The sequence below is a fragment of the Piliocolobus tephrosceles genome, chromosome 14 (assembly GCF_002776525.5).
Source record: "Piliocolobus tephrosceles isolate RC106 chromosome 14, ASM277652v3, whole genome shotgun sequence".
In the NCBI taxonomy this organism is placed as follows: domain Eukaryota; kingdom Metazoa; phylum Chordata; class Mammalia; order Primates; family Cercopithecidae; genus Piliocolobus; species Piliocolobus tephrosceles.
Window position 1 is genome coordinate 33,688,931 of NC_045447.1, and position 26,912 is coordinate 33,715,842.

Genomic DNA, 26,912 nt, shown 5'->3' on the forward strand with positions numbered 1-26,912 from the left:
ATCAGCCATTAATAAAAACAAACAAATTCAACTTCATCAAAATTTAAAACTTTTGCTCATCAAAAGATGTCATTAAGAAAACAAAAAGCAAACCAAAGATTAGAAAAAATAATTGCAAAGCACCAAAGGTCTTGTATACAGATTTAGTGCTTATAACTCATTAAGACTAACCAGTTTGTTTTAAAATGTGCAAGATATGAATACTTCACAAAAGAAAACAGATGGATGGTCAACCAGCACTTAAAAAGATGGTCAATATCATCGGTCATTAGAAAGATGCAAATTAAAACTACGATGAGATACCACTACAGATTCACTAGAATGGCTAAGAATAAAAAGAACAGAGACAGGTAATGGTGATCTGTACCTACAGTCCCAGGTATTTGGGAGCCTCAGGGTCACTTGAGGCCAGGAGTTTGAGGCTGTAATGTGCTATAATCATGCCAATGAATAGCCATGGCACTCTGAACCGTGCAACACAGTGAGATCCTATCTCTAAATAAAATAAAATAAAATATAACAAATAAGAAAAAGTCTCATAATATAAAATGTTAGTGAGAAAATGAAGCAAACATAACCCTCCTACTTTTGTAGTGGGAATGCAAAATGGTGCAGCAACCACTTTGGGAAATAGCTTGATAATTTCTTATAAAGTTAAACATCCTCATCACATGACTCTGCAATCTCAATGCTATATATCTAACTCTCCAAGAGTAATGAAATATATAAAATTACATACACAAATTGTTAAAGCAGTATTACAACAGTAAAAAAAAAAAAAAAAAAGTTAAATATTCAAATAACCCAAATTGCAAAAAACCTAGTAAACATATAAACTGTGTTATATCCACACAATGAAATATTTCTCAGTAATTTAAAAGGAACTAACCACCGATATATTTAACAACATGCATGAATCTCAGTAGCATTATTATGATACGTTTTAAAAGGCAGACACAAAATACTTACACAATGTATAATTCTTTGTATATGACATTCTAGAAAAAACAAAACTATACTATGAAAAGCGGATCAGTGGTTGTCTAGGGACAAGAATGGAGGCAAGCACTGACTACAAAGGGGCACAAGGTAATTTTCTAAGAGCAAAAGAAGTGTGGATTGTGGTGGAAGATGCATGACTGTATATAGTTACCAAATTCAAACTACACTTGAATGAGTAAATTTTACTATATGTAAGTTATAACTCAACAAAGCTATAAAAATGAAATATTTTTAAATTTCTTCCCAAAAATCGACTTTACAAAATTCAATCTAATCTAATGAGCCCCAGTGTGTAGTAAGAATTTAGCCTTACTCAGAAAGAAATCTGGACTTTGCCCGTGACTTCTGGGAGTGAATTTCTAAGCCTTATCGGAGTGTCTTTGTTGATTTGGTGCTCTTGGGTCATAGAAGTCTAACCATGTGTTTCAGGGTCGGGGTAGACTACTCCACAGAGTATTTAGGGTGGGGGCTGACCACCCTAGAAAGACCAACAATATTGTTTAGATTAGGAGTTTGGGATCACCTGGTATCAAACTGACCAGAGGAGCTGGAGACTGGAGACTGAGTCAGCCACATAATTATGAACACTGAGGCTTAGGTGAGCTTCTCTGGTTAGCCATACTCTGTGTATTGTCACACACTGACACTGAGAAAGTACTGTGCTCTGACTCCGCACACTCCACTCTCCAAGGGAGACAACAATGGAAGCTCTGCCTCATGCACTCCTTTTGTTGGCTGATTTTACTCTATATCCTTTCCTAAAAATAAACCACAACCATGACTACAGTAGCATTCAGTGAGTTTTGTAAGTCTTCCTGGCAAATTATTTGCCAGGAAATAGGTGGTTTTATGGACCCCAGTTTTGCATTTGGGGTCAGATGTAAGGGTGGTTGTGTGTGGACTGTGTGCCCTCTAACTTCCTAGGTGCCCTCAACTCTCATACCCAGGTAAACACAAGTGGGTGCCAAACCAATCACCATCAAACTCATAGTTGAAGCAGTTAATAATTACCTGAAGTATATTACAAAGATCATTATCTATCAGCTCATGTATGACGACTAAAGCTTATAAAAATCTTTACAGGTGTCAGGTCACCTAGAACCAACTCAAATAGTGAGACTTCGGATTGAGCATTTGTATCAGCTATTTAACTTAGACATGGCAAATATACACACCTGGTCAAACAACACGGAGAAAAACTAATCCTCCCTTCCTTGCCACGTAGCTGCATACATGTCATCTAGTTCTGTTAAACAGCTTTTCACTTCCCTATTTAGAATTGACAAAACATTTTGACTTTCGACTCCTGCATTTTCTAAGGTATGTAGCTGGATCTCCTCTTTCAAATTGCTAGCAGTATTTTCCACAGCAAGTATTATCCTGAAGGCAGAATTACACTAGCAATACAGATGTTACCTTTGTAAAGAGATTAAAAATTTAGGCTAAAGAGTAGTGTGGTCACAAAAAATCTCCATAAATTTACCTTCTGAAAATTTAGTTAGCACATTTACAGCTTCTAACATTTTCCATAAGAGAGAATGAAAGTTTAGAAAAAACCGTATAGGAGGCTGGGTGCGGTGGCTCACGCCTGTAATCCCAGCACTTTGGGAGGCCGAGGCGGGCGGATCACGAGGTCAGGAGATCGAGACCATCCTGGCTAACACAGTGAAACCCCGTCTCTACTAAAAATACAAAAAATTAGCCGGGCGTGGTGGCGGGCGCCTGTAGTCCCAGCTACTCGGGAAGCTGAGGCAGGAGAATGGCGTGAACCCGGGAGGCGGAGCTTGTAGAGAGCCGAGATCACGCCACTGCACTCTAGCCTGGACGACAGAGCAAGACTCCATCTCAAAAAAAAAAAGCGCTTGGGAGAAAGTACAGGAGTCGAAGGACTAGAGGTCGAAGAATGGCTGCATCTCTACTAAAAATACAAAAATTGCCTGGGTGTGGTGGTGGGTGCTTGTGATACCAGCTACTTGGGAGGCTAAGGTCGGAGAATCTATTAAACCCGGGCGGCAGAGGTTGCAGTGAGCTGAGATCTTGCCATTGCACTCCAGCCTGGGTGACAGAGCAAGACTCCATCTCAAAAAAACAAAAAAACCTGTATACATAATACAAGAAGTTTTTATTTAGAACATCACAGATGTTACTATTTTCAAATGCTTGTAAATTTGGGGGGGGGAATAAGTTCTCAAATACAAGTTTATGTGAGGTATCTATCTAGGCTTCTCTTTTTCACTTTATGCTAAAGTAGGAGTGATAGTAGGTTAGAGTTAGAATCAGAGAGTACTGATAGGAGACAGAGAGAAGAGTGCTTTCCCTCAAAGCAAAGGCAAATTCGTCAAAGGCTTAGAGCATCTCCATTTGTTTAAAACTATCCCTAAGGATAGGTATTACTTAGAAGCAGGCTGCTCTAAGTAATACCTTAACAACAGGTAGGTAGAATATCCTATAAAACTTAAGAATTAGTCCAATGGACACATGTACACCTCTCTTCTTCTAAGCTTCTACAACTCCACAAGATAGAGTCAGGAGTACACGACAGAGTTGGAAGCACCTTCCTGTGTATGCCAGTCTTCCCTGGGCTTTAGGATGGCCAACAAGAATTCCAACCTGTAGACTCAGCCACACTATTCCTCAGACGATGAGAACCAAGCTTGGTATTCTAATCAGAATTCCATCTTCACTAGAAGATGGGCTCTTGGAGCCACCTCTCAGTCCCCAAACCCTCATAACCATCTATTCACCTCTTCTTCCAATCACCATTACGTGTACCATCCTTCCACAGCCTACTTTACCCTGATAAAATGCAAGCCCTGCCTTGAACCCCCAAAATATGACAAAAAATATTTTCAAAGACATCTCTATAAACTTACCTTCTGAAAATTTAGTTAGCATCTTTATACCTAAATGGGGCTCCAAAACTCTGCCTAAAATTACCGTCCCTGAACCCCTGTCACTGACTGAGAGTCTTCAACTCACATGTACAACCTGCAACCAAGATGCTACCCTGAAGAGGAAGTCAGAGAGATTCAAGACTGAGAATCGGACCCAATTTTGCTGGAGGAAGAGAGTCATGAGCCATAGAATATATGCTATAGAATATATGTTACCTCTAGAAGCTGAGAATGACTCCCAGTTTATAGCTAGCAAGGAGTCCTACAGTCCTACAGCCATGTCAAACTGAACTCTGTCAACAGCCTGAATGAGCTTGGAAGAGGATTCATTCCCTAGAACCTTAAGAAAAAAATCACAGCCCTGCCAAGACTTTGATTTCATCCTTCAAACCCTACAGCAGAGAATCAGCTAAGCCATGCTGTGCACAGACTTCTGATCTACAGAACTTCATTGTTTAAAGCAACGAATTTGCTTCAATTTCTGATTTACAGAACTTCATTGTTTAAAGCTGCTTACTTTATGGTAATTTGTTACAGCAACATTAGGAAACTAACACAATGATGTGGTTCCAGTACTACCATCAAATTGCTTTATTTTCCTCTCCCCACCAGCCTGCTGTTAGGAACTCAGGAAAGTGGAGTCACTCAGCTTCCAATAGACAACACTTTTACATGACATTCCAACACTGAACTGTCATAATTTCTCTATGTATTTTGTCTTTCCCACTAGAATGCAAGGTCTTCAAGGACAGGGACTACAAATGTTTTTTTATCCTTTTTATTTTTTTTCATTACCCAAGTAATATATATTGATTATAGAAAACTTAGGAAAAAAGAGATAAGTACAAAATTAAAACCATCCATAATTCAACAGCTAATCACACTGCTGACATTTTCATGTCATTCCATACTTTTCTATGTATATGTATATTTTTACATATATAAATAAAATCATGCTGTACATACTGGTTTGCAATTTATTTTTCCCTTAATAATGTTATGCATATATTGCACGCTATGGACATACTCTACAGCATCATTTTTACTGACTCCACAGTGTCTCAGACCAGGCCAGGACCTCCCATTGTAACCTCTCTCATTGCCTTCCCATTATAACCTCTCTCATATCCTTATACCTCTCTCTTCAAAACACTTCCTATAGCTATAATTTGTGATTGTATGATGATTTTATTGTTTTCTCCACAAAACTGTAATTCCCATGAAATTAAAAAAAAAAAAAAGTATGCTTATTTTGCTCAGGAGTATAATCTCAAGTGCCTAATTCAAAGAAGATGGCCGGGAAATAGAGTTCACAAATGAATGAATGAAAGAATGAATTTAACCAAACCTTTTTTTCAACCACTTAGGTTGCTTGTTATTTTAGTATTCGTAATAGTGGTCTGTAGCACACAGCTGATTTTCAATAAATGTTTGCTGAGGGCTAAATAAAATACTAAACATAATTTTCAAAAATGGTGAAGGATAGTCATTCAGTAAACAGCAATATGATTTAAGTCATCACGAGGAAGAGAAGTCCTAGTCACATAATGAAAACCTGTACAAGTACTTAGCTGATAAGAGGACCAATGCAAATATCTTAGCATATTTTATCTGTATTTTTCTAGTTCTTTTTCTAACATGAACAGGTATGCACAGTCAATAAGATTCGGTTACTCTTTAAAAAGTCTTCAAAAGAGGCATGTTTTATATGCTGACTAATTAAAGAATAATATTCTCCCTAAAATAGATGGCTATATGGTTAGTATAGGCCTAGAAAGTTTGGCAATCATTTAAAGAGCGAGCACAGTCTTCCTACTGGTACAATCCCCTAAATAATCCTCTGCATAAGTTAATATGTGATCATGGGGTAGACTGAACCAGAGACACTAAAGATACAGGACTCTCACTTTAAAGAAGGTGATCAGTGGCCACTAAAGTCCTATTCTGCATATGTGTAGATATTATAAAAATGGAGAGTTTCCTTAAAATAAGACCACTGTTTATTAAACAATCAATTATCTTACTTAAAAAAACCCCATTATCAATTTGAAGCTAAGTATTTTTCAGTAAATACTGAAAACATACAAACGGTTAAAAAAAAAAAAACAGACAAAAAACGCAGTTCCTCATCACAATTCATATTCTTTATTTGACAGAGAAAGAAATAGACAAAATTGCCTTCAAATTACTCAAAGCCTTCCTAGATTGTATAAGGGCTTTAGTTCCTTTCCAAGTTTTTTCAGTGTGAGTGGGGACTCATCAAGTTCCCCCCAAAATTTCTTTCATCTTTAAATGCTGGGAGGGAGAAGCCCCCAAAGCAAAAAAGGTAGGAAACTGGAATTACCACACAGCTCACCAGATCTATTTTAGTGCATGATGCAAAGAGCACCGACTGAGGGTGAGAATTGAGTGCTGGTCTATCTTCATCAAGTCCCTCATGTTTCCTAGACTCAGTTTCCTCATTTGTAATATGATCTCAAGGATCGTTTTAGCACAAACATTTTAAGCTTTGAGTATCCTGCCAATGAGAACAATTAAGAGAAAGAAGTAAAACTCATACTCTGATTCTGTTTTTACTAGGGACTCTGGTAAAGATTATGCAGGAAATTGGAAAGAGCTCAAATAAAATGCACCCCCTATAGATTTTACTCATACATAGATGCTATCATCCTCTGCAGACCTCTAGTTCTTTACATCCTGTTAATACAGATTATCTGAAATTGGAGAGGCATTTTAGGGTAATGGAGCCTTTATCAGTAATTGGGACTTTAAATGGCTTCCTTGGAAGAAAGACAAAAAGATAAAAAAGAAAATTAGATTTGTGCAAAAATATATCTTTAAAACCTCTATGGAAGAATCGATATTCATGCGTGAGATATACTGGTAAAACTTCTTGGAGTAACAAAGAAAGCGGACACTAAGCTCTGCGTTAGGACTGTTTGAAGAATGAGGAAAAAGTTCTAATAATGATACAATGTTTATGTCAAAAAGATTAAGAGCAGTTCCCTATTTACTGTCACCCAGCTTTACAACGATGACCTAGTTTACAAAGAGCTACCACCACTTTGCCACATCTTCTCCCATCTCAGGCACCCAGCATATGGGAGCATCTTTGGTAGATACACAACACCCCTGCCCTCACCCCAGTCTTCTCCCCAGAGGCCAACAAAGCTAGACCTTTTATTTGTCCTAGCTCAGTCCACACACTCACTAACTCAGGTACCTTGCCACTAAACAGGACCATCTCTGGTCTGTCCAAATTGATATGGAAGATAGGGAGCTTCCTCTCTGGGAATAACAATAATAGTAATAAGGCTGGGCGCAGTGGCTCACGCCTGTAATCCTAGCACTTTGGGAGGCCGAGGTGGCCAGATTGCCTGAGCTCAGGAGTTCAAGACCAGCCTGGGCAACATGGCGAAACCCAGTCTCTGCTAAAAATACAAAAAAAATTAGCCAGGCGTGGTGGTGCATGCCTGTGGTCCCAGCTACTCGGGAGGCTGAGGCAGGAGACGCCTGAACCCAAGGAGGAGGAGGTTGCAGTGAACTGAGATCATGCCATTGCACTCCAGCCTGGGCAACAGAGTGAGACTCTGCCTCCAATAATAATAATAATGATAATTTTTAATCTAAAATGGACATATATACTCTAAGGCTACTTATATATTATAGACCTAAAGATTGTGGACAATCTAGAATGTGGCAGAAAAAGTATGTTTTTAGAATTCCCAATCAGAGTTCAAAATATATCACTACCACCCTGATCCCCACCATCAAAAAAATGGCAGCCAGCAAGGAACAAAGGCCCTCAGTCCAACAGCCCTCAAGGAACTGTATGCTGCCAACAACCACAAGAGCTTAGAAGAGGAACCTCCCCTCACTGAGCCTTTGATGAAATCCCAGCCCTGACCAACAACTTAAGTGCAGCCTTGTGAGAGTTTCTGTGTCTGAAGACCCAGGTAAGCTACATCCAGATTTCTGACCTAGAGAAAGTGATCACAAACGTATCTTGTTTAAAGCCACTAACTTTACAGTAATACTGTTACCTAGCAACTGCCAATAAATACAGACAGATGAGAAACACACAATATAATTAGGGCGCAAACTGAAGGCAGTAGAATAACAAGTATAATATAGAAAAGTTCAGGTAATCAAAGTAAAGGAAAGCTCACTACGGATAAGGTTAGTTTTGAAACATTTCATACAGAGGTTAGCTATGAGACGCGTCTTATGTGTTTCAAGAATTCAGACTGGCAGACAGGTAGAAGGAACAGCAAAGAGGTAAGAATCAATTGAATGTCCCAGACAATAAGAACATCACACTGAGGAACAGTGGGAGGAGACTGAATAGGTGAAATGGGTCCAGATCACAAGAGGCCTGGAAGGGCAGGGCTAAGTGGGCTCTTCTTTGAGGCTATAGACAACACTACCAAAGGAAAGGCTCTTGAGGAGGGAAATGACAACATAAGAGCCCTATTTTAAAGAACTTAATCTTATCACAGTATAAAGGATGGAGCAGATTAGAGATAAGACGACCAAGAATAGATACGCTAGCACAACAGTCTTCATGAGAGGCTAACAAACACGGGGAAAAAAGGTTCACACTCATTAATAATCAAAGACATGCAAATTAAAACTATAAAACACCATTTTCTGGCTTAACAAATTAGTAAATAATAAAAACTAATAATACTAACAAAGATAAAGCAATCTCAAACACTGTTCGTGGGAATATAAATGGAACAGTCTTTATGGAAAGCCATTCAGCAATATGCATTAATAATTTTAAAATATTCAAATTCTCAGACTCACTAATTTACTTCTTAAAACATATTCTCAGGAAAAAAATTGATGTATTCATTCAACAAGCATTTAAATGTGTGCCTACTATGCTCTAGGCAAATATATCTCTTCTCTCATGGCACTTAGGATACACATTTAACAAATAATTTTTAAAAAGTGTATAATTATACATATTATAGGATACAATGAGAGTACTTTTGAATATCGGATTTAAATTATGAGAACAAAAATACCTCTCTGGGAAGTGAAGTGACATTTATGCTGAGAGCTGAAGGATGAGTAGAGTTTAGCCATGTGCAGATTGGGAGGAATTTTTTTTTCTGATAGAAGAAACAATATTCATGAATGCAAGAAAGAGTTATAGTTGAGATTTTAGAGGACTGATTTGTTGATGTTTTCAACAAATATATATAAAGGTCCTAGTAAGACCAGCTACTGTACTAGCGGCTGACAGTAAGGAATGGGAGAGTGATCAAGGTTAGGCTGAAGTACTAGCAGACAAAACAGGTATAAAAATACTATACAGCTACAGAAGGGCCTACAGTTCATAAGGAAGCAAAGAAGTATGAGGAAATAAGTGTAAAGGAAGGAAATCAATACATTTTCAGGAGAAAGAAGAGGATGGAATAAAGGTGACAAACACAAAGACTGCTGCTTTTCTTTCTCTTTTCAGATAGAAATATTACAGACTTATCTGAGAAAGGTAAAAAAAAGTCTGTTCTTTTTTTACAAAAACATCTATAGACAGAAATACTTAAGTAGGTTAGCACTAAAAAGGTCATACGGTAAGAGAAGATGAAGTAGAAATCAAAAATAAATTTTAAACATGTGTACATGAATTAAGGAACAGCTACACTTGGGAAACTATTTTCCCTCTATATGAATGGCTCTTGACTAAGCTAAGCATTCAGGGAACAGTGACCACATTTTCAGAATAATAAGTAGCCTCTCTTGGAAGAGGCCGAAAGGTACATAGAATAATCCAAGTATTTGCAATCTGCTCCACTGAACAGATGAATCACCACAATGTTAAATACGAAGAGTGGCATTTACACAAACTTTATGGTGAGAACAGGCTTGGAGTCATGGCAAGTTATGAAAGGAGCCATTAAAAATGATTCCAATCCCATGTAAGTAGAAGACCTGAGGGAGTAGCTCCCTTTTCCTCTTATCTCCTCAATTATCTAAATTGTAATATTTTATATTTGATACATGTCAGCAGCATTAAAGAGTTAAATAATATTTTACAGAGTAGATGCTATCTACAAAAAAATAGTACTGTGGAACTCTGTACTATATTTGCAACTTCTATGAGTCTAAAGTTATTTCAAAATAAAAATTAAAAAAATATGCATAGTCTTGCTACAAGAAATAACATACAGTCTAAAATTTACGTTAATTTCATGAAGCAATCCTAAAGAAGAAGAAATGTAACAATTCTTCCAATTGCTAAGAGTCCAATTTTCACTTCTCTCAATGGATGCAGGTGCATATCAAGAGAAAAACTCATCTTCTGGGCTGGATATTCTACCACCTACCAGCCATGTGACTTTGGGAAAATTACTTCAGTCTTCCAAGCCTCTGTTTCACCTACCTCACAGGGTGGTATCACATGCTAGTTGACTTTGGGATGCTATAAAGATACTCATTGTTGTCATTTACAATTTTGTTTATTTAAAATGCATTATCTTATCTTCATTAATGGGAGGAATAACACTGAGAAATTAACTATTTGGATTTCTTCAGGTTTGTAACATTATCAAATTAATCTTATACTTCCCACTAGGGGCCCAGATTTAACCAACAGATTTATATAATAATAAATACAGTTATTACATATTATGTTCCTGGAAAATGCTTTATAATAGACCTACAACCTTAAAATGTTACCTGCTTAGCCTTTTCTTATAAAGCGCATTAACTGGATTAGTTAGCCTACTATCTTAAAATTAGTTTTGCTAATTCTGAAGAACAAATGCCTAATAAGGCTTCATGGGTCACAAATATATAGTTTACACAAATATATTAGCATCATACATAAAATATGCTAGATAAAATCTATTTTCCCCACAGGTATTAAAAACAAAATGATAGCTCTTTTGAAAAAAAGTCAATTAAGTCAGGAATCTCATGAAATCTAAAAGATGATTATTGAGAACCCAAAGCAAATTTTAAAGTCTGACAAAATGCATCTTTTGTAAAATAGGAAACTGATGTATACTTATAAATCATACCACATAAAATATTTTTTATAATGTTAATATTTCAAAATCCATTATCATCCCTCTCTCTCCCATTAAGTATAATCTTAGAGGAAAAAAATGTTACAGGGTTAAAACTAGTGCACAGCTTAAAGGCTAATGGAAAAAAAAAAAGAGTAAAAGAATCACCTTTTCAAATCAAGCCTTTACCCACTAACATGGATAAAGGTAGCCCATTTTAACATGGTAACTAATTCTGTTTCCTGAAGAATATATTTGTAGACCAAAAACAAGAATGATTCAAGGGTTCAGCGAAAAAAAATCAAACACACCAACAGAAGTCACATAAAAATAATATTTGGTAAGATATTATCTGTAAAACAGTAAGAATAGCAGGATTTTCTCTGTGCCTCTTTCAAAGTTTCCATGTGTTCATAATTCAGCAACAGTCTACTCACTTCCGCTGGGTGTGGTCCATGCCACTGTTTGGTATTGCTTCCAACTTTGTATTTTTCTGCCCACAGATATTTCCATAGCTGTCGTATCCTGACACTAGTCTTGCTGCTGCACCTGTTGCTATTGAAAAGCCACAAATAAATCCCTAGGAAAGAAACAGAAAAAAACATACAAATAAACCATTTCAATAGCCAACAGTCACTAGTTGATACGATAATGAGCTTCTTTTGTCTGCTGAAGGGAACAAAGAGCTATCTTTCCTTACTGCAAACACTGTTCTACTGTTTTCCTCGGATTGCACATAAGCAATACAAAGAAGTCCATAGGGAAACACTATTTACTACCATAACAAAATAAATCCTAACCTTTACATCACAAGATCATCTTTGAATTTTATTAATAATAATAATGGTAATAATATCAGCTTCCCTATACAGAACACCTGCTCTGTGCCAGTCTGTGTACTCTTAATAGGTGCTTGTAGTACGTTATCTCTAATCCTCATGATGACGAAACCGAGGCCTAGAGACGTTAAACAAGTTATCCAAGGCCATCAAAGCTAGTAAAGATCAGAACATAGAATCAAACCCAGCTTTCCTCATTCTTTAGTTTCATTTGGTTGTAAAGGGGTTCCTTTAAGTGAACATCAGCAAAGAATGAAAGAAAAAAATTCAAAGAACAATAGGAACGCGGGTTTTGAATCATTATCGCTTCAGTGCAAGCAATACTTCTGTTTCCTTCCTGCAATAAAGCTGTATACAAGTCAAAGAATTACATCGTGAAGCACTACCATGCTCTTAATATTGAAGACTGGAGGACAGTAAGGCACTGGCTTTGTATACTGCAAAGGTCACTTCATTTCATGGGAATATGCTTCATCACAGTACTAAAGGCAAATGGTAGATACTTCAGAAGCACATCATGCTTGCTAAGTCAAGCATGCACTGACCAAAACAAAGCAATAAAAGCCTATGCTTGGCCGGGCGCGGTGGCTCAAGCCTGTAATCCCAGCACTTTGGGAGGCCGAGACGGGCGGATCACGAGGTCAGGAGATCGAGACCATCCTGGCTAACACGGTGAAACCCCGTCTCTACTAAAAAATACAAAAAAACTAGCCGGGTGACGTGGCAGGCGCCTGTAGTCCCAGCTACTCGGGAGGCTGAGGCAGGAGAATGGCGTAAACCCGGGAGGCGGAGCTCGCAGTGAGCTGAGATCCAGCCACTGCACTCCAGCCTGGGCGACAGAGTGAGACTTCGTCTCAAAAAAAAAAAAAAAAAAAGCCTATGCTTGACAGCAAGCTACTAGCCAGAAGAACAGGAAGTAAAGTGAATCACTACTGATAAACTGATTGTATTTGGGGGGGAAAGACTGAGGCTAAGAACTATTCTTGCAACCTGGTCATTAAAAGGTTACATTTTTATTATCTTTAGTAAACTGGCTATGAAGGCAGAGACTATCATTATTTAATTAATCACAGCCAAGTATCATGAGTAGTACTTATCTAAATAGCCCTGCTAGATCTAAGGCCTAGAGTGGAAAATACTATACTCAGATGCAATTCCTCAGAGAAAAGTATTTCCCCTTTAAATATACTTACCTAAAAAGGCAAACAAACTGTTTTCTAAACAAGCCCTGCACTTTCATTGTGCAGGTAAGGGAGCTACAAGGAAAGAGTAGAGACCATAGCTACAGTCAGTAGAAACTTCTTGAAGCTATACTTTGTAAAAAAAAAAATAGACTGAGAGTGGAGACTATCCCTGATTTGCTACTCACTAGCTTCAACTTTCTGTCTCAATTTACTCATCTGTAAAATTGAGATGAGTGTATGTAGCTCACTGGGCTGTTGTAAGGATTAAATGATGTAATCCAGTAAAATGGTAAAAAAAATCTGCCTGGCATATAGTAAGAGCTTAATAAAGTCTTAGCTATTATAGTTGTTAGGTACTATTTTATAAGAGAGAATATGCTACAAGAGAAAGATGGTGGGCTTCGGGGTCAGAAAAGCCTGCGTTGATCAATGGAATACTGATGACTCCATTTTCTTCTTGGGTGACCTTGGACAAACTTACTTAATTCTGTGCCTCAGTTTGCCATCTATAAGTTAAGGTTAAAACCACTTACCACAAAGGCTGTTGTGAGAATTACATGAGATAATACATGATACATGTAAAGTGCATGTCTTTTTTTTTTTTTTTTTTTTGAGACGGAGTCTCGCTCTGTCGCCCGGGCTGGAGTGCAGTGGCCGGATCTCAGCTCACTGCAAGCTCCGCCTCCCGGGTTTACGCCATTCTCCTGCCTCAGCCTCCCGAGTAGCTGGGACTACAGGCGCCCGCTACCTCGCCCGGCTAGTTTTTTTGTATTTTTTAGTAGAGACGGGGTTTCACCGGGTTAGCCAGGATGGTCTCGATCTCCTGACCTCGCGATCCGCCCGTCTCGGCCTCCCAAAGTGCTGGGATTACAGGCTTGAGCCACCGCGCCCGGCCCTAAGTGCATGTCTTAATATATGTTAGTCTCCTTCTGCCTCCAAGCAGCACAAACTGCTAGCGGTGGGGTTAGACACAGCTGGTCAGTACTTACTCATTCACATTCACCCTGTTGCCCCTCTCCCCCTCTCCTGACTCCTCCAAGGACACTGTAGGGCAATCAATCCCACCTCAGAACTTCAACTCAATACTAAGACATGGAAAAAAAATGTAATGCTTTGCATACATATTTGCATATTTACATGTGTGAATCAGCATACCATTTTAAGCATATCTTTGAACTCCAAATTAGGAAGCCATGTGCTGAGTAAAAACTGGAAAAGAAGGCACGTGTTAGGAGGTTTAATAGCTAACCTTTCCAACACTTTTTTTTTAAAGACAGAGTCTAGCTCTGTTGCCCAGGCTGGAATACAGTGGCGCGATCTTGGCTCACTGCAACCTCTGCCTCCCGGGTTCAAGCGATTCTCCTGTGTCAGCCTCCTGAGTAGCTGGGACTACAGGCATGCACCACCACACGCAGCTAATTTTTGTATCTTTAGTAGAGACAGGGTTTCACCATATTGGCCAGGCTGGTCTCGAACTCCTAACCTCAAATGATCCATCTGTCTCAGCCTCCCAAAGTGCTGGGATTACATGCATGAGCCACCACGTGAGGCTTCCAACACATGTTTTAACAAGACTCAGACTAACGGTAAGGGAATGGACTTCGTATTCAGTAAGACCTGGATTCAAACCCTCACTCTACCAATTACTAGCTGTGTAATTTTTATCTAATTACGTACTTAGACTCTGTTCCCTCCTCATCTCTTAACACAGAGTAATACCATCTATTTCACAGCCTAATGATGAGAACTAAATGAAATAATGCATATCCAGTCCCTAGCTGACTGTCTGGTACATGGCAGGTGATCAATAAATGGTAGCTGTTAGTGGTAAATTTGAATGGGAAAGTCAGACTAAAGAGGTTAACAACAGTAACTGGACACTAACAAAAACCCCTTCGGTTCTCTGTTTTAGAACAAAAATTTCTAGGGGGAACAGCGAGAATGTCAGTAATTTTGTTACTGTACAAAAATATTTTCAGACCACAATTACAATCTTCTTTCACTACTAATCTAGAATAGCAAAGTTGTTACATAATTAAAAGGTTATGTTCTTCTTTTACTTTTTATAGGAATTTTCTTCTTATGTTTGGTAAGTACATTGTGTTACAGAGTCCTTTAAATGGCTTCTGATTTCCTTTTCTGACTATTTTTAACAGTACTGTTGGACATGTGGGTTTTTTTCTTTATCATCATAAGCCACCTCACATCCCTCTCGGATGTAGGCAGGGGTATAAATTGTAAATGTTACATATATATGCTAAAATGGGACACTGACATATTTTCACATAGGCCACTTAAACTTCTTAGTAGCTTCCAGAAGTATTAGAGAGGGTGGAAAGCTGCCAGGGGTGGGGGATGGGCAAGGAGAATAATAAGCTAATAAGATGGGAAGAAACCATGACTATTATCCTAGGACTTCTCATATGGTACAACCACTGACAATGGGGAACTAGGCCAAATACAATTAAAAATACAATATCTTTAAAAAGAAAAATTCTAAAATCCAAATGTGGGAAGCAATACAATTTCAGAAAGGAAACAATGTGGTACATGAAATTAAAGTGGGGTGAGAGAAACTTTACAGAATACACTCAATAATTTAATGGTTCAGCATAGAAAGAGGGGAAAGGCATTCAACAGAAGGAAAAATCACATTAATGAAGCAAATGATAAGGGGATAAGGAAGGCTTTCATAAGGATGGAGTAGGAAGCAATCTTAGAGAGAAAGTAAGACTATTAGCAAGGAAGAAAATCATGGCTAAAATGTTCAAATGAGTGAGCTATGGAAGTGCTTTCGGCACTGCTATTTTAAGAGAGAGAAGAGGAACAGACAAATTTATTCACAAATAGGAGGTGACTCAAACCAGATGAAGGCACACAGGGATGGTGGGTCAGAGGCATGACCTGGCAACTCGTAAGTACTGGCTGCCTAAGTGGGAGAAAGACAGTTTGCACATTAACGAACTGTGCTCATATTCCCTTCATATCACAAGGTCTAGTTGTACCTAAGTAAGGGCTTACGCTTAGTTTTATTTGCTATTAGTAAAAAAAAAAAAAAAAAAAAAAAAGACACACTTTTATTTCATAAGCATGTTTGAATTTTATACCTAGAGCCTCTACTAAGTAACTGAACAAAGCAGAAGGACTAAATTTAGTTTTGAAAAAAATGGTCAACAAAAACATGTATAGAGTGGGTGGGAGATGGTGTATGAATATGGCAAAATGTTTCAAAATAAAAAGATAGGGAAAAAAAGGAGTTCTGCTTACAGCCCTCTCCCCTGGAATTAATGAAAACATATACTGACTCCCTTTTTCTCAGATACCACCTCCTTCACTTCACCTCTATAAAGCCCATATCTCATCAGTGTTTGGGCTCAATCTTATAATAACTGATTTGTAAAATCTTGGAACATTTGGCTTCTGTTTCTCCTCTTTCGAGAACCTTAAGATTCAGAGGGCTATGAGGACCCAGCAGACAGGGCAGGATTAGTATCCTACCCTAGGAAAGGCCTGATGCGGAGTGAATATTTATGTAAACAAATTAAACAAAATTAATTATAAACTTGTGTCAATCTGTCAGATTCCCAGACTTCTTAAAACATGTAATAGGATGCCTCTCTCTAAGAATGAGGAAAGAAGAAGGAAAAAAAAAAAAACAGAATGAGGCCAGGAGCAGTGGTTCATGCCTATAATCCCAGCACTTTTGGGAGGGTGAGGTGGGAGAATTACTTGAGGCCAGGAGTTTGAGACCAGCTTGGGCAACACAGTGAGACCCTGTCTCTACAAAAATAAAAATATTAGCCAGGCGTGGTGGCACACGCCTGTAGTACCAGCTACTCAGGAGGCTGAGGCAGGATTGCTTGAACCCAGGAGTTCAAGACTGCAGTGAGCCATGATTGCGCTACTGCACTCTAGCCTGGGCAACAGAATAAGACCTTGACTCTGAAAAAAACAAAAGAATGATAGAAAGTCTAGGAAATAACCACTCAATAAGCATTTATTCAGCATACACAAATGCAAGGTTTACCCTAAAAGAACTGAAATGTTCTCAAGAGAGAAGAAAATAATGGGCATGAGGGAGCGAAATCATAGGCTCAATTTCATGGGCAGCTGAAACAATGAAAAGAACACAGACAAGAAAGACTGAAAACTGACCGTCATTTTGAATACTCCTTACCATAATGAGCAAGTAACTTTTTATTCCCTGAGCCTCAGTTTCCTTATTATCACAAGGATAGAATTCGATGAATCTCTAAAGCCCTTCCTCTTCCAAACTATTACGTTTCTAAGGGAAAGCAGATACAGAGTACAATTTTTAAGAATATACTTGCAGGGAGAAGTTCACACCCGTTTGGTTTACTACAGTGTCTGAGAATAAATAAAGCAAAACCAGATCAAAAACAAATGAATTTAACTGAACTACATACTTAAAAATGGTTAAAATGGTAAATATTATGTTAGGTACATTAATAGGTAATTACCACAAATTAAAATAAAGAAAGGAAACAGACTTAATAGAAAGTCATTTGGATCAGGTAACCTTATGGTAATTTTTTGGCACATTGTTCTTCTTATTTCTGTGATCCTAGCAAAGAACAATCCACCAAACAGGTGACTAAATACTGCAGTGAATCTCTCACTCTGTTCTGCATGCTCAACAACAGTTAATGAGGTAGAAACATCATGCCCTGGGAAGTAAACCAATGCTATAAAATAGAAAAGGTCCTTCCGTGAAAGCAGTCTGAAGGGACAAACTATGAGATGATGTCCCCTAAATCCAACTCTAATCCAGATCATTCTCCAGGATTCCAACTTTGCATTTCCAACTGCTTCTCCTTACTCACAAATTCTACATGTCCACAACTTATTTTCTCATTCCACACTTCCCTTTCCTCCATATGCTCTATCTCCATTGGTGGCACCACTTCTAGATGGCACACACAAGATATGAAGTGGAAGACTGCAATCTCCTCTCTCCATGCTTCTGCCCCTCACCCTAGCTTCCTGACACCACACTAGAGGAAGAGGTAATGGCAAGTGATTTGGTCAGAGCCTGAGATATTGATGAGACCATGTTTCACTGGCAAGCGAGGTTACTGTGTCCTACAGGTCCATGTTCTAAACAGTTTTTTCTGTTGTCCTCAATTCCAGGCAACAGAAGTAGGGTCTACCTCTTGAGGCCTCCCCTTTTCCCTCTTCTCTTCTGGGTTCAGTGCTGCCACTATGTAATCTTAAGACAGTTACTGAGCTTATCTCTATGCCTCTGTTTCCTTCTCTGTAAAATGGGAATGTGATAACAACAGTGTATACTTCCTTGAGCAGGCGTAGGAATTAAATGAGTTTCTATGTGTCAAGTGCTAAGAACAGTGTCTAGCTCACAGTAAACAGCAATAACTACTAGGTTAAGTAAGTTGTAGGGGGTCTCTGTATCTTCTATTTTCCATGGTAAGCACTCTTGTTAGGGCCATCCAGCTGCCTCCGTTCTTGCCTTTTTGTGGTAAGCTGATCTGGGCAGATTTCGTCCAGGTAGATCTCCATTCTCTTTTCTTCTCCTTTTCTGACAAACACCTCTCCTTGAGACAGAATGAAGTCAGACCATCCTGGATAGGAAGGAACTGTAGCCTTTTGGGCCCAAGCTTCATTCCACAAGTTACTTTTACCAGGGAGTAACTTACTGGGCATAATCAGGTATTTACTAATAAAGTGGTGCTTTATTTATCCATCCCACTCTTGTTTCATGATGTGTACAGAAACCGTGGTTGGGAACCTAGCAGGAGCTGGGGTGGGATTTGAGCTGAGAAACCTATCCTGAACCCCCAACACAAGAACCTCTTAGTCATCCTTGATCTATCTCTCACTTGTCTGCAACACTGATAACACCATTGATAAATGTTATGGATCCAAATTCTTCAATCTCTCTCTTCCTCTCTTTTAGCACTTCTTTATTTCAGGTTTTTCACCTCTTATCTGGACCATTACATCAGCCCCCAAAGTGATCTGCCTGAAACCTCTTTCCACCTTCCAAGCCATCTTTAACATTAGCTGCCAGCACCATTTTCTAAACCCACTCTTAACACTTCTTGCTCAATACTTTTCAGTGGTTGATCTTTTCAGTGGTTGATCTGTGCCTATAATAATGGGTCTCAACTTTGGCTGAATATCAGGTTTGCAGAGATTATATGAGAATCATTGAGGTAGGGCTAAGGAATTAGGGTTTTTTTTTTTTTTTTATAGAAAAGATCCCAGCTAATTCTAGGCTGGGCACGGTGGCTCACACCTGTAATCCCAGCACTTTGGGAGGCCGAGGCATGCAGATCACCTGAGGTCAGGAGTTCGAGACCAACTGGCCAACATGACAAAACCCCTTCTCTACTGAAAATGCAAAAAGTAGCCAAGAGTGGTGCTCGGTGCCTGTAATCTCAGCTACTCAGGAGGCTGAGGCAGGAGAATCGCTTGAACCTGGGAAGCAGAGGTTGCAGTGAGCCAAGATCGCACCCTGCACTCTAGCCTGAATGACAGAGCAAGACTCTGTCTCAAAAAAAAAGAAAAGAAAAAAAGAAGAGACCCTAGTTAATTCCAGTGTACAGCTAGGGCTAAAAACCACTCGTTTACTCCCTTAATGAAATATACAAATTTAGCAGTGCAACATTACAAGTAATTTTTCGGAGCAGAGTAAGTATATGCCCAATAATTCCAAAATAGTGATGAAAGTTCAAATGTAGAAGATAGCACTTAAGAAGGCTGAGAGCAATTTGCTTTGAAAAACACTCTAAGTTGTAGACAACTCAAGCATTAGAAAAACCTTGAAACTAAGGGAAGAAATAAAAGAGAAGTACAAATACTGATGAAGAGATGAACATGTATAAAGATTTAATGATAGAGATGAGTGAAAGATGACAAGATCTTAGAATATTTAAGAACCAGACGATAGGTATCAAAAAATGAGCAAAAAGCTGCAAATAAAGACAGAGAATAAAGGTATGGTTTGAGTACCAGGCTGCAAGATTACTAAGAAGAAACAATCTGTAAGAGAAGCAGGCAGCTGGGCCACTTGATTAAAAGAACATAGCCAGAAAGTTCCAGTTCCTATTCTATCTTTGCCACTTATTTCCAGCAGTATATTCTTAGATAAGCTAATATTTAACCTTGCTATAGTTTGTCTATAAGCAGGGGATAAAACTTATTTCATAGTCATTTAAAAAAATTAAAAAGATACATATTTTGTGTATATATATAATACACACACACACACACACACACACACAAACATGTACTAAAGTTTTGAGCATAGATTAATGCCCAACAAATGTTTGTTAAATGTTTATTTTAAAAGTACTACAGAATGAAATCCAAAGAGAGAGAAATCTTCTAAAAATCATTTAAAACAAATACTCAGAAGCCAAAGAATGCTGAATCTCTGTTGTGCCAGTGAATAGAACTTTGAAATTTGTTTTTTTTTTTTTTTTTTTTGAGATGGAGTCTTGCTCTGTCACCCAGGCTGGAGTGCCGTGGTGTGATCTCAGCTCATTGCAAGCTCCGCCTCCTGGGTTCATGCCATTCTCCTGCCTCAGCCTCCCAAGTAGCTGGGACTACAGGCGCCCACCACCACGCCTGGCTAATTTTTTTGTATCTTTAGTAGAGACGGGGTTTCACCATATTAGCCAGGATGGTCTCGATCTCCTGACCTCGTGATCCACCTGTCTCAGCCTCCAAAGTGCTGGGATTACAGGCGTGAGCCACTGAGCCCAGCCAGAACTTTAAGATTTCTTATTTCCACATGGCAAAATATAATATTAGCTCAATTCCATAAAGGTAATCCATTAAAAGAATCATTCGAAAACAAATAATGCTAATAATGCCATGCCAACATTTAAAAGTACACACAGTGGGTCTTAATTACCATCATACTGAAATCAACACTATATTAATTACCATTGCATTAAAATGTTTCAGTAAACGAATAACTCCTTAGTCTCAAGTCACTCCCAAATCAACCTATTAACATTAAGGATTGCACTTTCCTGACCTATTTTAGCACAGAAAATCCAAAGCACCTCGGGTGGCATGGTATATGTTTTTGTAAACAATTTTGAAAGGTCAGCTGCTATTTGTCCCAGGGTTACATTCAGGGAGCGGGGAAAGGCTGTGGACTAACTCTGTTATCAAAGAATCTTTCTACGGCAGGGTGCAGTGGCTCACACCTGTAATCCCAGCACTTTGGGCAGCCGAGATGGGTATCACCTGAGGTCAGGAGTCTGCGATCAGCCTGGCCAACATAGTGAAACCCCATCTAAAAATTCAAAATTAGCTGGGTGTGGTGGTACATGCCCGTAATCCCAGCTACCTGGGAGGCTGAGTCAGGAGAATCACTTGAACCTGGGAGGTGGAGGTTGCAGTGAGCCGAGATTACACCATGCACTCCAGCCTGGGCAACAAGAGTGAAACTCCGTCTCAAAAAAAAAAAAATTTTTTTTTCTCCACATGCTGCATAAACATTCATGCATGTTATATTTCAGCTGCCATTCCATCAAACTAAGTAAACTTTTGAGCAATATCTTATAAGTCATTAAGTTAGGAGACAGGTATTTTGACCTTTCCTAAATATCCTAAATTTGGTGAAACTATGCTTTTATCTTTAAAATAAACACTCCTTATTTTACTGGATTTATCATATCTCATTAAAATGTATTGCTTTCTTTTCCTTTGCTAAGAGGCAGAACTGGTACCTACAATTGTGCCTATTAGCCAAGATTACAGTTGTTCTGTGATTCACAAATGGCGCTGGCCTGGTGAGCAGTTAGAGGAGATAAACAGCAAGATTTTCTTAAAGAAATTCTATAAAAGGTATAGTAAGAAGGGGGTTAAAAATACACATGAGTAAGAGCAAGGCTGCCTGAGGTAGTGTAATTGCATTTTGAGTTGTAGAAGACTAAGAAAGAGAGAGCAATAATGTGTCTGCAGAGTCCCCTTGAGGAAGAGGAAATGGGGTATTAGAAAACAGCATTGACCTGGAAGTGAACAGACCTGGGCTCTGTTCCCAGCTCTGTCATGAACTAGCAGTGTGGCCTTGGGATAGTCATTTCCATCTCTGAGTTTGATGTTTTTAATCTGTAAAATAAGGGCAATGGACTAGATGAGGATTTCCAAGTCCTTTCTACTTTTAAATATCAGTCTGCTTTAAAAATAGCAGTTTTCTATCTTTTTTTCAGCCCAGCACACTGGCAGGAACTCTAATGCCACTGAAGTCTGTCAGAAACTCCTGTAGGGCAGAGTGGGTATGCAACTGAATGCGCACACCTTGAATACCTTGTAACAGCAACTCTGCTCCTCCATTCTCTACACTCATTGGAAAATCACCAGGTCCCTTGATCTCTAATCGAAAGATACTGCTCATTACAGTAGACACAGCAGGCAGCAGGGGCCAATGGAAAACCACCAGGTCCCTTGATCTCCAATCAAAAGATACCACTCATTACAGTAGACACAGAAGGCAGCAGGGGCCTAGGACGGGCAGAAGGAAGAAGGAGAGTGAACAACCAGCCTCCCATCTAGGAAGAACTATGGAACACCAAGTCTCTGAGAGGAACTGACTGCCCTAAAGATAACCAACAAGTTAGCGTGACTGGGTTGGGTGAATATGCAGCGCTTGTGACTCATGGTCACTGTTTTGCTCACCACCCCATCAAGATCACCATTCAGAGACTTACGTCAAATGATTTGTTTTCTGAAATGGTCTATTGAATGGCATACGAGTCCCAGCTGCTCCTTAATTTGAGCTCAGTTTTCATGTAGAAAAACAAATCAAGGGTGACACAAAATACCACTGAACTGTATAAGCACTCGTATATTCCACAACAACTGCCCTCATTAAACCAACTCCTCATCATTCCCTTGGATCATGAGTCCAGGTTCGGACCATCTGTGAGAGTTTCCTTACCATCCCAACGCAGAAGAGGATGAAGAGCAGCAGCCATGGTATGTCTGTGCAGCTACGGTCCTCCAGCGGCTTCCATTCTCGTTTGGAGCTCTAATTGGAAACACAAAATAAGAGAGTGTTAAATGTTAAGTTTAGTTAAAGTTAGAAGGGCACAAATACACCAGCTACAGCTAAAGCCCTTCTTTGCCAAACAAGTTTCTATTGAACCTTTAAGACACAACTCCAATATTTGTCACCTTTTCTGTGACGTTTATGCTAACCCCCACAGCAATAACTCCACTGGCCCTACTCCCACCCCTCTTCCTGGCCAGGCCCGGTACTGAGTTCATTGCTTTTTTGGTACCTATATTAGAGTTTTTAGTGGACTAAATTGTCATTCTTATTTGTTATGCTGTGTCCCAGCAGAATTTCATAAGGGAAGAGACTAGGCTTATTTCTCAGCATGTAACATGACGCCTGAGGGTTCATAATATGTACTCAGTGAGGGCTTTTTAAAAATGAATGAATAAATGAATACACTCTTCCAACTTCAGTCTTAATACTAGCTTTTTCTTTGTGTGTCCAGACGCTAAACTTAAAAAAAAAAAAAAAAGTTAGAATGTGCTGTTTATATATATGTTCTCTTCTAGGAAAGATGCCCATCAAAATAGATTCCTATTCAGGCTGGGCCCGGGGGCTCACATCTGTAATCCTAGCACTTTGGGAGGCTGAGGCGGGCAGATCACCTGAGGTCAGGAGTTCGAGACCAGCCTGGCCAACATGGCGAAACCCCATCTCTACTAAAAATACAAACATTAGCTGGGCGTGGTGGTGGGCGGCTGTAAGTCCAGCTACTCAGTAGGCTAAGGCAGGAGAACCACTTGAATTCAAGAGGCAGAGGTTGCAGTGAGCCAAGATTGTGCCACTGCACTCCAGCCTGGGCAACAAGAGCAAAACTCCAGCTCAAAACAAAAAAAAACAGATTCCTATTCAGGGGTAGATTTTTCTAAATCAAATAAAATTCAGTAAGAAAAAAATCAGTTTTTATAGACAGATCTGGGCAACTCCTAAATAATCCATGCATTTTCATTTTGCTCCTAAAAAATGTTAGTTTCTAGATCAAACACAAAGAATCCTGAACTACAGAAGTAGCAGCATTCTAAAAGTTAACTTGCAAAGTATTGACTGGAATTCCAATCGCATTTTTTTTTTTCTTATTTCAATAGTCTTTGGATTTCGGGTCAGCTCACAAATCCCTTTTAATGGAAATCTAACTGAAATAAGCCCCCTGAGCTTTCTAATGAACAAAAATCCCTGAGTCTCACACCCTCTCCTGGAAAAAGTAAGCAGCGAAGGGAGAAAGAAGGTATCCTTGGGAAACCTATGGGAAAGGTTCCTCTGAGAAGGTTGAGGCCTCCAGTGGCTTCCATGACAATATCCAGGAAGCTATTTGGAAAAGGCTTGTCAGGAGGAAAGGGCACCAGCAGGAGGGGGCTGGAGATAAGGGAGCCCTCTAGTACAATTAGTATATAAAGAGTACAACCAGGCTTAGTTCTCTCTCCCTCTAAAACCATAGTATTGAACTATGTATCTTTGATAACCTGATGAAAACTACAGATTATTTTCTTAATATGTAAGCATAGGCTGGGCATGGTGGCTCATGCCTGTAATCCCAGCACTTTGGGAGGCCGAGGCGGGCGGATCACCTGAGGTCAGGAGTTCAAGACCAGTCTCATCAACATGGAGAAACTCCATCTCTACTAAAAATACACAGTTAACCGGGTGTGGTGGTGCATGCCTGTAATTCCAGCTACTCAGGAGGCTGAAGCAGGAGAATCACTTGAACTCAGGAGGCAGAGGTTGTGGTGAGCCAAAATCACGCCATTGCACTCCAGCCTGAGCAACAAGAGCACAACTCCGTCTCAAAAAAAAGAAAAAAGTAAGCAGATATTCACATGATTTTCATAACAATTTAGGGAATTCAAATCCCAGATTAAAAAACACAACTTTAAAATATCTGCCTATCAACAATGAGGGCAGAGAATTTGAGTTAAAACAATTTCTTCCTAACCCCTAAAGTGTCAACCAAACAAATGCTTTGTTATTGCCTTACACTGTACAATTGTTATGAACAGAACAAAACAAAAAACACAACCAGTTAGCTTGTTCCCAAACACCCACACAGAAAACAAAAGAGCACTAGTTAGTCATGGGAAAAAAACTTACCCTAAGACTCTAACTAGTGGTTTAGTGGTTTTTCCCACTAAAAACCAAGAATGAGTAGGCAGTTTTTTTTTCCAGAGCAATGCAGCACTGTGGCATAATAGATGAAGGACTGGTTCTCTTCCTGGCTCTGTCATTAGTTAGCTACATGACTTTAGATAAATTGCTTCATCTCTCTGGGTGGCAGAAAGGAGTTAGTTTGGATCTCTTAGGTTCCTTCCAACTCTAAAATCTATGATCAAGAATGCACTTTTGTGGAAACTGTTATGACTGGAAAAAACTGCAAAATAATTTGACTTAATTCTCTGTATTATTCATACAAGAATGCCTGTATTGTGGTCTGTATTTTGGAAGACAGCTGTTCACAGTATGAATAAAGAATGTTTCTTTGTATTAAATAATTTCAGTCTTGAATAATACCCATTACAGTAAAACTGCTTCCAAATACAGAATTTGGACCCATCTTTGATACTCATTATATTTACTCTACAGTAATTTATAAAGCAAAAGCTACTTTGAAATGCTGTATTTATTTGTCTTAATATAACAGCATGTATGGGGAAGGAAGAAAGGGGAAGGCCTCAGGTTGAGCAGTTTCTTTATCTCCCAACTATTTTCTTAGTATTTTTATCTTAGACCAACATTCAGTTCATTAATGCCTAAATTTTCATCTACAACATAAAGAGATATTTCATTCTTGACCAGAAGAATACAAAGATTCAACATCTCAACAAGTCCATTCAACCTGCTGTAGGTCACTTCTGTGCCAAATACACGTTCTCTCATTGGGAATGAGAAGTGGAGCGAGGGTAGGACTTATATATAAAAGATATTGACAGAGTCCAAAGCAGAGTGGAAGAACAAAAACGATCACCCTCACTTGACAAAGGAACATTTAGCAGAGGAGGGGTGGCTTACTTCACAGGGATGTTCTGAAGAGTAAATGGGAGCACCTGTCACCCAGCATGCACTCAATTCTCTGTTATTACTACTATTCATCAATACTTTTCAGTTAACCCTCTCTCTATTGTTAAAATATCCTTTTACCAACTGAACTTTCCCACTAAAAAGGATATAAAGAAGAGTAAACTCTTTTTCCCTTATACTTACTAAAATTTTGACTTAATGGTGACATATTTCATTTTAGCTGCCATTGTTAATGCCATCAGTTATTATCAGACATTAGACTCAAAGCTTTACACACATTATGTCTTCTACATTCAAAACAGCTGATGTAGGTATCGTCTGTATTTCACAGATGAGGAAACTCAGGCTCAGAAGTTAAATAATCAGCCTAAGGTTTCACACCTGCACCATCAGTCTTTGACCCCCCCACCCACCCCCGTGACTCCAAAGCCTATTCCAATAAGACTATTTTTTATTTGCACTAGTTAGTAAAAAGCAATAACCTCAATTAGTTTCTCCTCACATTGAAAAATTTGGGAGCCAACTCAATAATTTTAAATCCTATTGGTACAGGGAAAGCAAGTGAGATGTGTTATGAGCCATGAAGTTTCTCAAGTGAGTCAGAGAACCCAAGAGTTGAAAATTTGTAATAATTCTTTCACAGGTTTATCCAAGTGGCAACAGGATTTAATGCTGTCCAACCTAGCAAAAGTAAACTGTTTTGCAACAGCACTTTTAAAATGTGATTCTACCCCTTTCTCAGATTCTACATGAGATTAATACCAGGCTTTCAGTACATGTTAGGTCTCTCCCCTTCACAGGATCTTTCAGTTTAGGAACTAAATAGTACTAAAGTAATCATATAATCCAAGCCTTTAGCGAGAGTGATTAAGACCCAGAGAAGAGAAGGGGCTTGCCCAAGGGCA

At 38.9% G+C, this 26,912-nt stretch overlaps 1 protein-coding gene across 4 annotated transcripts in view; it reads right to left on the minus strand.

Moving 5' to 3' along the window:
• Positions 1 to 26,912, minus strand: part of SLC44A1 (solute carrier family 44 member 1) — a 195,384-nt gene that overhangs the window by 115,369 nt on the left and 53,103 nt on the right. For 3 of the 4 annotated variants that reach the window (XM_023202418.2, XM_023202410.3, XM_023202403.3), the window contains exons 2-3: positions 22,879 to 22,968; positions 11,356 to 11,498 (exon numbers count right to left, since the gene is read on the minus strand). In XM_023202418.2, coding sequence (XP_023058186.1) covers positions 11,356 to 11,498; positions 22,879 to 22,968 — 233 coding nt within the window. Of the gene's footprint in view, positions 1 to 11,355; positions 11,499 to 22,878; positions 22,969 to 26,912 lie in introns of those variants that run through there. The other variant, XM_023202422.2, reaches the window with a different exon arrangement.